General features: G+C 37.6%; 1 protein-coding gene across 5 annotated transcripts in view; it reads left to right on the top strand.

Moving 5' to 3' along the window:
- The window catches only part of FBXO16 (F-box protein 16), a 55,553-nt gene that overhangs the window by 27,487 nt on the left and 15,544 nt on the right, over positions 1 to 12,522 (top strand). For 4 of the 5 annotated variants that reach the window (XM_019440882.2, XM_019440881.2, XM_019440883.2 and 1 more), the window contains 2 exons: positions 499 to 663; positions 6,527 to 6,756. In XM_019440882.2, coding sequence (XP_019296427.2) covers positions 499 to 663; positions 6,527 to 6,756 — 395 coding nt within the window. The remainder of the gene's footprint in view (positions 1 to 498; positions 664 to 6,526; positions 6,757 to 12,522) is intronic. The other variant, XM_019440884.2, reaches the window with a different exon arrangement.

Here is a 12,522-nt window from a genome sequence, read left to right as displayed (position 1 = left end):
AAAGGCTACAACGGGCACACCATAAGATATCAGTAATTGCGTTCTGTTTATAAAATTTCTATTTAGTTAAATCATAAGAACGGGGGGAAAATGGAAGCATACCAAAAATGAGTAAATAATATGCAGACCTGAGTTTCTATAACCCTCCTATAACTTTCATATGAACTTCTAGGAAGTTCCAAAGTCTATTTGAGCCACGGTTGCCTTGTTTGCAACATGAGAGTAGTAATAACACCTACCTCCTTAGGTTGCTGTGGGGATGGTTAATAGGTACTTAATAAATATTAGTTGACTCTGAATCTAAGTGTGATTTAACATTTACAGAAAATCCTCCTGCCTAGGTAGAGAGCATTTCAGGTAGATAATTATTTAAGTTGTGATTTGGAGGAAAAGAAAAATAGAGTTATCTCAGGTCCAGGGTGACAGCTCAAGACCTAGAAAAAATGGGCATGTAAACTGAGTTAAGTTTTTTTTTTCTTTCCAATTACTTTTTTTCAGGTGAGCTGGCACTGGAAGAACTTAACTGAGCTGGATCAGCTCTGGATGCTCAAATGTTTACGATTTAACTGGTACATCAATTTCTCTCCAACTCCCTTTGAGCAGGGTATATGGAAGAAGCACTACATTCAAATGGTAAAAGAACTTCATGTTACCAAGCCTAAGGTACATTTGGGACGAAAAGCAACAAATATACAAATATCAGCTATTTAGGAATACCAGAGGGGAGATGGATGGGGAGGGGGCAGGGAATGGGTTAAACAGGTGATGAGGATTAAGGAGGGCACTTGTAATGAGCACCTGGTGTTGTATGTAAGTGTTGAATCACTATATTGTACACCTGAAATGAATATTACACTGTATGTTAACTAAGTGGAATTTAAATTAAAACTTAGGGGCACCTGGGTGGCTCAGTCGGTTGAGCGCCCGACTTCGGCTCAGGTCATGATCTCATGGTCCGTGAGTTTGAGCACAGTCTGGCGCTGTGCTGACAGCTCAGAGCCTGGAGCCTGCTTCGAATTCTGAGTCCACCCTCCCCTGTTCTCACTCACTCTTTCTCTCTCTCTTTCAAAAATAAATAAACATTAAAAAAACTTTTTTTAATAAATTAAAACTTAAAAAAAAAAGGGAATTCCAGAACTAAGACTAAATGATCAAACTTGAAGTTGGGGAGGGGACTTGGTTGAAAGGAAGTACACTATTAGGTCAAAATTTTCCTTTTCTGAGAACTTGATAGCCTTGTTCAAGACATCCATGCTAGTTGAGAGTCCTCATGGGACACTCCCAAAACCACAGTTCCACCCAGGAGGCTAGGACTGCGGAACTCCTCATTCTGTTCAGATTCCTGGATTTCTGTGTCTCTGACTCACACACCAAGCAATTCTGACACTGAGACTCTGTGGAGAATGTGCAGTATTTGCTATCAAAGGGTCATCAAATTTTACTTTATTAATTCAAATTTTCTGATTCTATCAGGTGAGCTAAAGTTTATTTGTGTATCATTTACAAAGAAAATTTTTCCAATAAATCTGTAATTATGGAAATGAGTAATGAGTATACTAAAGTTCTTTTTAATCTAGAAACTAAGCAATGTAAAGCATTTACATATGATCATAAAAAGTAAATAATGCAGGAATAATTTTTCTAGTTGTTTTGTCTGCATTATAACCAATGTTTATGTTCATTCTTATAGTCACAGTTAATTAGATAACTCATGGGAAAATTTTATGAGCCTTTTCTTTATGGTGTGATCTATACACATGCAGAGTTGTGCATCGTTTTGTACAATAGATAAGTTCCTGAAAATTATGTGTAAATTAAATTTTTTAAATGATTTTTAAAACCACAGGGGTATCATATCCTGTGAAAAAATTGCAGTGAATCCTTTTAAAATTGAAGAATCCTTTTGAAAGATGAATAGTCAGCTCCTAACTTGTTCATTTAGGTTTAGTTTTATTGTTTTAAAGTAGAATCCATCTACATTTAATATAGTAATAAACTATGCATAATTAATATTGTTACAATTGCAACGATAAAACTAGTCTTTCAGATTTCAGTAATGGGTGTGCTCCATGAGGATTTCTTTTTTTTTTTTTTTTTTTTTTTAACATTTATTTATTTTTGAGACAGAGAGAGACAGAGCATGAACGGGGGAGGGTCAGAGAGAGAGGGAGACACAGAATCTGAAACAGGCTCCAGGCTCTGACCAGTCAGCACAGAGCCCGATGCGGGGCTCGAACTCACATACCGCGAGATCGTGACCTGAGCCGAAGTCTTACGCTTAACCGACTGAGCCACCCAGGCGCCCCGAGGATTTCTTTTAAAAAAGAAAAGTTTAAGTTGCAGTGATGGAAGAAGTTATTTTCAAAATTACCATGACTGTGACTTCTTTTCAGATCTGATAAGGCTTTTCTTGACTCTCATTTTCAGTTGGGGGCAGGGAATGTCATTCAATAGCTGAAGCTTGGGCAGTTCTGGGGCAGAGAAGAGAAAAGTGATTAACCAGTTTGTAGAGGAAAAGAGGTTTTGAGTATTACTTATAAAACTGACTTTACAGCTTTGTCTTTAGCAATAATTCTTTTCTATAAAATATGTATAACTGTATTTAAAAATAATGAATAGTTCTGATGCGAGAAAATTGCCACCTCTTTGCTTAGTATTATATTTCTTTAGCAAACACTTTGTTATATTAAACTTTAATTTTTCTGCTTGATAAATAGACCTAAATCAGAACAACAAAGGTTAATAAAATCTACTAATAAACTTAATGATTAAAGAAATAGACCTTGGGGCACCTGGGTGGCTCAGTCAGTTGAGTGTTCAACTTCAGCTCAGGTCTTGATCTCACAGTCTGTGAGTTCGAGCCCCGTGTCAGGCTCTGTGCTGACAGCTCAGAGCCTGGAGCCTGCTTCAGATTCTGTGCCTCCCTCTCTCTCTTCCCCTCCCCTGCTCATGCTCTGTCTCTCAAGGTCTCAAAAATAAATAAAAACATTAAAAAAAAAAATTAAAAAAAAAAAAAGAAATAGACCTAAGTCAGAAACACTGAAGAGTCATGTGATTAAGGTTAATAAAGTCATGTGACTAAGGTTAAAAAGTCAACTGTCAGCACCATACATACTTGAGTAATTTGTGTAGTTTCCTGTGAGGTTACTTCAGTGATGGTGAATGTAGGCAGCCACTGGAGTTTACCTTCACTCAAGCACCTCCCCCTTCCACCTCCCCCCCACCCCCAGTACCTTGTACCTGGCATGTGCTTCAGCAGAGCTTTTGAAAGCATTTTATGAGCAAATGGTTGTGGTTAATATTAGTTTCCTCAAGCTTAACATGAAGACTGGACTAGAATGATCTTTGTAACTATCTGCAAGGCTCTGTTATCCACCCCACACAATATAATTTCAAAAAGACTCAATCTAGAAAAGGAAGAGTAAGCTGAACCCAAAGTAGATAGAAGGAAGAAATAATAAAGAGCTAATATCAATGAAATCAGAGTAAACAATAGAGAAAAATCAGTAAAACCAAAGCTGCTTCTTTGAAAACATAAATAAATTTCATAAGTTTCTAGCTAGGCTGATCAAGGAAAAAAAGAGAGAAAACATTCATTACTCGTAACAGAAATGAAAGAGGGGGCATCAGTACAGATCCTGTAAACATGAGAAGAATAATGAGAGAATACTATGAATTAGTTCACATCACTAAATTTGACCACTTAGATGAAATACAGTTTTTGAAAATACAAATTACAAAAAGTCTCAATAGGAAATAGAAAACATGAATAAATGTTTATCATTTATGAAATTGAATTCATAATTTTCCATAAAACTCTAGACCCAGATAGCTTCATTGGTGAATTCTATCACAGATTTAAGGAAGGAATACTAATTCTTTTTTTTTTTTTTTTTTTTTAATTTGAGAGAGAGAGCATGAGCAAGTGGAGGGGAGGGGCAGAGGGATAGAGAGAGAATCTCAAGCAGGCTCCACACTCAGCATAGAGCCTGATGCGGGGCTTGATCCCATGACCCTGGGATCATGACCTGAACTTAAATCAAGAGTCAGACACTTGGGGCACCTAGGTGGCTCAGTTGGTTGAGCAGCCGACTTTGGCTCAGGTCATGATCTCGCAGTTTGTGGGTTTGAGCCGTGTCGGGCTCTGTGCTGACAGCTCAGAGCCTGGAACCTGCTTCGGATTCTGTGTCTGTCTGTCTGTCTGTCTCTCTCTCTCTCTCTCTCTCTCTCTCTGCCCCTCCCCTGCTCATGCTCTGTCTCTCTCTGTCTCAAAAATAAATACAAACATTAAAAAAACATTTTTAAGAGTTGGATGCTCAGGGGCGGCTGGGTGGCTCAGTCGGTTGAGCCTCCAACTTCAGCTCAGGTCATGATCTCACAGTCCAGGGGTTTGAGCCCTGTGTCAGGCTCTGTGCTGACAGCTTGGAGCCTGGAGCCTGCTTCTGATTCTGTGTCTCCATCTATCTACTCCTCCCCTGCTTGCACTCTGCCTCTCTCTCTCTAAAAAATAAACAACAACAAAAAAATTAGATCTTTAAAAAAAAAAAAAAAAGTTGGACGCTCAGCCAACTGAGCCACCCAAATATTAATTCTACATAAATCCTTTTATAAAATGGAAGACAGGAACACTTCCCAACTCATTACCTTTATACCAAAACCAGATAGAACCTTTATAAGAAAAGAAAACAAAACCCCAGACTAATGTCCCTCAGGAAAACAAACATAAAAATCCTTTAAAAATATTAGCAAATTAAATCAAGTTATTTATAAAGAAAGAATAATACATGATGACCAAGTGGGATGTATCCATGGAGAGTAAGGTTGGCATAATATTAAAAAATTAAGCAATGTAATTCACGGAATAAAAGAAAAAAGATGTATGATCATTTCAGTTTATGCAACAAAAGCATTTAACAGAAGTTCAATATCCACTCATGATTTTAAAAATTCTCAAAAAGGCTTTAGGTGAACAACATTTTGTTTACTTAATACAGAGAAGTATCACAGTTTCTATTCTGTTTTGTTAAAGTGTCAAACATTTTGTTACTTTTCAGAATGAATAATGTTTGTATAAAATTACTAACACACATGAGTTTTTTCTGCCTGAAATTGTTTATTGTTGTGTATTATTTATTCCCAGTAGTATTAAATAAGGTCTTCTTCAGCAAAAACAGACAGATTCTGTTTGATATAAGCTCAGAGAAATGAAATGAATGACCATTCTAAATGAGACCTGAAGAAAATATTGAATACTAAACCAATAATGAGCTATCAATTATATAAATATGAAAGGTCTTCTTAACAATCATTCATTAAATTAGTAAATATTTATTAAGTACTGTTATATGCTGGGTGCTGAGTATAAGGGTCCTAACCCTGCTTTCAAGGAGCCTAGTCTAGTGGCCTAGGACATAAACAAATACATAATTACAACACGGAGTAATACATGCTATTCTGTAATAGAAATGTATACAATGAACAGTTAACACAAGGATAAGAAACTAACTGATTCTGCTTGAAGAGATTGGGGAATTTATTAATTTTCACCAACAATTCAAGCAAACCAATTTACCACGCAAAGCTTCCCTAATCTCTTAAAAAACAAAAATTAAGCCTTTAATGGCTTCTCAACATACCATTACCACTTCCCTTAGGTTACAACCACATAAAAAACCTTATGAATTTCACACACAAAAATAGACTTTCAATTTGGGAAATTAAAGCAAAACTATTCTTTGGGAGCAGTTAAGGTTTTGAAAACCGATAAAATCTATAGTTTACCCCCCATATAACTCGAAGTTGTCCCTGTGTGTTATAGATAATTAAGCCTGGAGTACCTTTTTTGGAATGTGTACATTTTTAGGAATAAGTTAACTGCAATTGTGGAAAAATTATACAATGATGTGGTAGAAGAGGTCGCAGTACAGGATAGAGAGGTTTAGAGCGAGGACTTGAAAGCACGACAGTCCTAGATTCAAATTCTGACCCTTTGGGGTCCCTGGGTGGCTCAGTCCATTACGCATCTGACTTCAGTTCAAGTCACGATCTCACAGTTCATGAGTTTGGGCCTCGCATAGGGCTCTCTGCCATCAGCATAGAGTCCGCTTTTGACCCTCTATCCCCCTCTCCCTCTGATCTCTCCTTCCCCTGCTTGCTCTTTCTCTCTCTCTCTCTCTCTCTCAAAAATGAATAAACATTAAAGAAAAAAATTCTGACCCTCTGTCTTACTACTTATGTAATAGTGGGCAAGCTCATTGGTTTATCCTATCTTCAGTTTCCGCTTCTGTAAATGAGAGTAGTAACTATTACCTTTTAGAATTAATATGAAGGTTAAATAAAATAATGCATGAAAACTTCCTGAGAAAGTACCTGACACATACAAGTACTCCTGGATTGGTGGCTGCTATAATTATTGTCACCATTATCATTGCAGTTGGGGCGATGATGATGGTGGTGATGGTGGTGTTTTGTTTTTCGTTGTAATTATTATGATGTTTTAAGAACAGAAATAATTTTCTTCTTCTAGACACCTCCAAAAGACAGGTTTGCGGTTGCTGACATTCAACCAGTTACAAGCAGTTCTCCAGAGGAAAAGCAGTTTCCAGCATCCGCTTTCCGGTCCTCTTCCTCTTTGAGAAAGAAGACTCACGGGGAGAAAGAACTCCCACCCTGGCGATCCTCTGACAAACATCCAACTGATATCATTCGCTTCAATTACCTGGACAACTGTGATCCCATTGTGCAAATCTGGCAAGGGTGAGAAGCTCCGTGCTCTTTTCTACTTATTTGCCATTAGACACAATTTGCTGGCACTTCAGTATAGGAAAAGATGAAAATAGAATTTACTGTGAAAAAAAATGCTCTTCAATGAATAGAAGCAAAAAGTAATTGAGAAGTAAACCATTATTGGTAAATTTGCCTTGTTCATTAGGTTTTGTTTGCATTTTGTAGCTCTTATAATTTCACATTACAGCTTCTTTTGATATATATTTTTTTAATGTTTATTTATTTTTGAAAGAGAGAGAGACACAGAGCATAAGCAGAGGAAGGACAGAGAGATTGGAAGACACGGAATTTGAAGCAGGCTCCAGGCTCCGAGCTGTCAGCACAGAGCCCAACACGGGGCTCAAACTCACGAACCATGAGATCATGACCTGAGCCAAAGCTGGACACTTAACCGACTGAACCACCCAGGCGCCCCTTCTTTTGATATTTTAATACTTCAGGTTTCAGTCTAGCACCATAGAATTCATTCTGGTCTTTTCCTTTTCCATATTTACACCTCCCTTCTCTGACAGTGAGAAACCAGGCTCTCATATTTATTTATGCAAGTTATATATGTACATATATAATTTTGATTATATACTATATATATAATTTATATAAAAATTGCATACTATACACACACACATATACATGAACAGTATGTATTTACTTACAAATACTGAAAGTAATTTTAAAATTACTAACCTATTTCATTATTAAAACAAATCTGCTGGGGCGCTTGGGTGGCTTGGTCGGTTAAGCGTCCGACTTCAGCTCAGGTCACGATCTCGCGGTCCGTGAATTCGAGCCCCGCGTCGGGCTCTGTGCCAACAGCTCAGAGCCTGGAGCCTGTTTCAGATTCTGTGTCTCCCTCTCTCTGTGACCCTCCCCCGTTCATGCTCTGTCTCTCTCTGTCTCAAAAATAAATAAACGTTAAAAAAAAAAATTAAAAAAAAAAAACAAATCTGCTAACTAGACAGTATTTGCTTATGGTTCTTTTTTTTTTTAATGTTTATTTTTGAGCAAGAGAGAGTGCAAGCGAGGGAAGGGCAGAGAGAAAAGGAGACACAGAATCCAAGGCAGGCCCTAGGCTCTAGGCTCCAACGTGTCAGCACAGAGCCCAACATGGGACTCAAACCCACAAACCATGAGATCATGACCTGAGCTGAAGTTGGACGCTTAACCAACTGAGCCAGGCAACCCTGTTTATGGTTCTTTTTGACTTTAGTCTGAGGGCATATATTCATAACACTGTGTTCAAAAGTTATGTGGGTTCTTTTTTTAAATATCTCCCTTCACTGTGGTTTGTTACATAGTTCTAAAGTTCAAACTACATAAAAGCAAACAAGAAGTGGGCGCCTGGGTGGCTCAGTAGGTTAAGCCTCTGGCTCTTAATTTCGGTTCAGGTCATGATCCCAGAGTTAGTGAGATCAAACCCTAAATCGGGCTCTGTGCTGACAGTGTGGAGCCTGCTTGGGATTCATTCTCTCTCTCTCTCTCTCTCTCTCTCTCTCTCTCTCTCTCTCTCTCTCTCTCCCCCTCTCTGCCTTCTCCCCCCAATAAATAAATAAAAACTCTTTTTAAAATGTATACGGAAAGTGCACAAAAGGTATACTCAGAGAAGTGCCACACCCCCATCTCTTCCATTCCTCTCCCATCCTGTCATCTTTTCCACCCCATTCCCACTAACAAACCTAATTATTTTACCATTTTCAACTATCTGATTGGCAAACAGTTTAAAGGTTGACAATACATTCTGTTGGTGAGGCTATGGGCAAACAGGCACCTCATACATTGCTAGTAGGAATATAAATTGGCACAAACCTTATAGAGGGATATTTGGCAATTACCCAGCAAAAATACATATGTCTTTACATTTTGACCCCAAAATCCCACTTCTAGGAATCAACCTTGAAAATAAGAAAAGTAGGGGCACCTGGGTGGTTCAGTCAGTTAAGTGTCTGACTCTTGATTTTGGCTCAGGTCGTGATCTCATGGTTAGTGAGTTTGAGCCCTGTATCGGGCTCTGCAGCGTGGAGCCTCCTTGGGATTCTCTCTCTCCCTTTCTCTCTCTGCCTCTCCCCTGCTCACACTTTCTCTCTTGTCTCTGAAAATAAATAAACTTTAAAAAAAGAAAATATGAGAAGTATATCTGTATAAGGATATTTATTGCAGGGGTGTTTCCTATTTTAAAGTATTGGGAATAACTTAAATTTTCATACATGGAGAATGTCTGTTGAATAAACTGGGTATGGTCCATTCACACAATGGAGTACTAGGCACATATGAAAATGAGGAAGAGCTCTCTGAACTGATTGGCAGTAAGAAGGTATGTTAAGGGAGAGAGGCACATTTCAAGAGAGTATCTGTAGTATGCCACCCATAGTACAGAAAGAAGAGAAAGTAGGAAAATATACATCTGTGTCTGTATATACACATGTATCTGTTTGTTAATATACACATACATACATGTTTACAGGATAAATAAGAAATAAAGGAAATAAATTTTGAAATGTTTTGTAATGTTTTAATATGTCTGCTACGTTTTCAGAATATATTTAAACAGATTAACATCAAGGCAGCATAAGATAGTGAAAGTGTACAGGCTCTGGAGCCATATTGCTTGGGTTCAAATCCAGACTCCCACATTTCTAGTTTTGTGATCCTGGGGAGTTCCGTAACTTCTCTGTGCCTTAGTTTCCACACCTGTAAACTGGCAATAATAGTAATACCTAGCTCATAGGATCCCTGTGAGGTAATCCTCATATATGCAACATGCTACGAAAGCGCCTAACACGTAGTAAGTAAGCACTTATTTTGTAGGATGGTTTACTCAAATTATATTATGTGGCTATAGTAAAAGAAAGGGTAATCCCACAAAGTCTGCTGAGTTGGGGACATTCAGATTACTTGTGTATTTTGTATTTTCAGGACTACTCGAGTCCCTTTGGAGGTGAGATGAGAGTGGTATCCCAAATTAGGCAAGAATCAAGCTCTTTGAGGGTGCAGACCATGTGCCTTACTCATTTTTATATCATCACTGACTAGCTTTGCAATACTCATTAACTGATTTTGCAAGAAGTGTAGCCTTTCTGTTCATAAACTTTAAATTTTAGTTGCATCAGAAAAAAATCTAATTGAGTTGCTAATAACTTAGAAAGTACTGGGTGAAAAAAAAAAATCAAGGTACGAAACAGAGTTTTAGGAGTGGCTCAGTTGGTTGAGCATCCAACTCAAAATTTCAGCTCAGGTCATGATCTCATGGTGGCGAGATCAAGACTGAGTCCCATTTTGGGCTCCACACTGGGCATGGAGCCTGCTTGAGGTTGTCTCCCTCCCTCTCCCACCCCCCCTCCCCCACTTGCATGCACGCACACTCTCTCCCTCAAAAAAATAAAATAAAACAAATTTTGGGGGCACCTGGGTGGCTCAGGTGGTTAAGCGTCCAACTCTTGGTTTCAGCTCAGGTCATGGTCTCACAGTGTTCATGGGTTTGCTGCGCTGACAGTATGGAGCCTGCTTGGGATTCTCTGTCTCCCTCTCTCTCTCTGCCCCTCTTGCATGTGCTCTCTTTCTCACTCAAAAGTAAATAAATAAAACTTAAAAAAAAAAAAAGCAGGGTTTAAAAGAAATACTACCATTTATATTAAAATGGGTGGGAGGGTGCCTGGGGTGGCTCATTTGTTAAGCCTCTGACTTTGGCTCAGGTCATGATCTCACAGTTCATGAGTTTCAGTCCCACATCAGGTGAGCTTGAGCCCTGCTTCTCTCTCTGTCTCTCCCTCTTCCTCTGCCCCTCATGGGATTCTCTCTCTCTCGAAAAAAAAAAAAAAAAAAAAAAGGTGGAGGAGAAAGAATATATATATATATATATATATATATATATATATATATACACACACATATACACACATATATCCATAAAATATCTATACATAAAGTATCTTTGGAATATACACAAGAAACTGATACTATACTGTTTGCCTTCAAGGAGAACTGTAAGTTGGAGACAAGAATAGATGGAAAAATTTCACTGTACATCCTTTTGAACTCTTGAATTTTGAATCATTGTGAATGTATTGACTATGTATTGATCAATGTATTCCTGAAGATAGTATTTAAGAGTTTGTGTGTGGCCCTTATACTGGACTATGGTGGTAAATAGGAGAGAGACAAACTTAGATACCCAGGCATATGAATGGTACATTAACATGAGATAAACTGATAATGTCCTGAGTTTTCTGTGAAACTCAGATACCATTTATGAAAGGCAATAATCACATTAAGTGTTAATGCACTGAACACCCAATTAAAAGACAGAGATTATAGAATGGGTAAAAAGGCAAGAACTGACCATATACTTTTTACAAGAGACACACCTTAAATACAAAGACACAGATAGGTTTAAAAGTGAAGTGATGGAAAGAGATGTACCATGCAAAGAGTAAGCATAAGAAGGCTAGGATGACCACTAATATCAAATAAAAGAGCCATCAGGACAAAGAGTATTACCAAAGATAAAGAGGGACATTTCATAATGATACAGGGGTTAACTAAAGAGGAAGATATAACTGTTACAAATGCATATCTACTTAATTACAAGGCTCAAAGTACTTAAGAGAAAAATTGATGGATCTAAAGAGATAAATAGACAATTCCACGAACACCCTTTTTTAAGTGCATGTGCTACATTCACCAAGACAGACACGATGCTTGGACTCTTCAAAAAGTCAGTGCCATGAGGAAAAAAAGAAGTGGGAAAAATGTTCTAGACATAAGAAACATAACAACCAAATGCAGTTTGAATCTATATAGGATTCTGATTTAAAAAAAAAAAAAAAAAAGACTGGGGTGCCTGGGTGGCTCAGTCGGTTAAGCATCCGACTTCAGTTCAGGTCATGATCTCACAGTTTGTGAGTTCAAGCCCCGCATCAGGCTCTGTGCTGACAGCTCAGAGCCTGGAACCTGCTTCAGATTCTGGGTCTCCCTCTCTCTCCCCCTCCCCTGCTCACTCTGTGTCTCTCTCTCTCAAAAATAAATAAACATTAAAAAAAAAAAAAAGGTTATAGAAGACATTCTTGAAACAATTGCAGAAATTTGAATATGAATTGAATATTAAATGATATTAAAGAATTACCATTCATTTTCCAAAGTATGATGACACTAATGTGGTTAGGTAGGCAAATACTCTCTGAGGAGATGAGTATTGAAGTATTTAGGGGTGAAGTGTCTGTAATTTATTTTCTTACAGTATGGGAAAAATGCATACATACATATATATACACACATACATATATACGTGATGTGTGTATCTATATATATGTATCTATATAGAGAGAGGGATAAAGCAAAAATATCAAAATGTTAGTAATTGTTGAATCTAGTTGGAGAGTATATGGGTAATCAGTGTGCTATTCTTTCAAATGTTCTTTATATTCAAAAGTTCTTAATTAAAAGTTGGGGGACATTTTTGAAAACTAAGCAACAAGAAATATTTGAGCAAAGCTGGACTTTTTAAATAAAAATTTTTATACTGGATATTCAAATATCAAAATACAACCACTTGTAACCATCAGCTAGCATTAACAGTTTTGAACTCATGACCAATCTGGTTTCATTTATCCCTCACCCCTTGTTCCCTTTCCCCAGGTTACTTTGAAGACAAATCTAAAGGTTGTATTATTTCATTCATATATATTTCAATATATATTGAAATTGTGATATTTCATATCACATCTAAATCCATGGATGATTTCG

Source organism: Panthera pardus, unplaced genomic scaffold, assembly GCF_024362965.1.
Source record: "Panthera pardus isolate Hobbes unplaced genomic scaffold, ASM2436296v1 HiC_scaffold_13, whole genome shotgun sequence".
NCBI classification, from domain to species: domain Eukaryota; kingdom Metazoa; phylum Chordata; class Mammalia; order Carnivora; family Felidae; genus Panthera; species Panthera pardus.
This window is presented reverse-complemented; position numbering and strand designations above follow the sequence as displayed.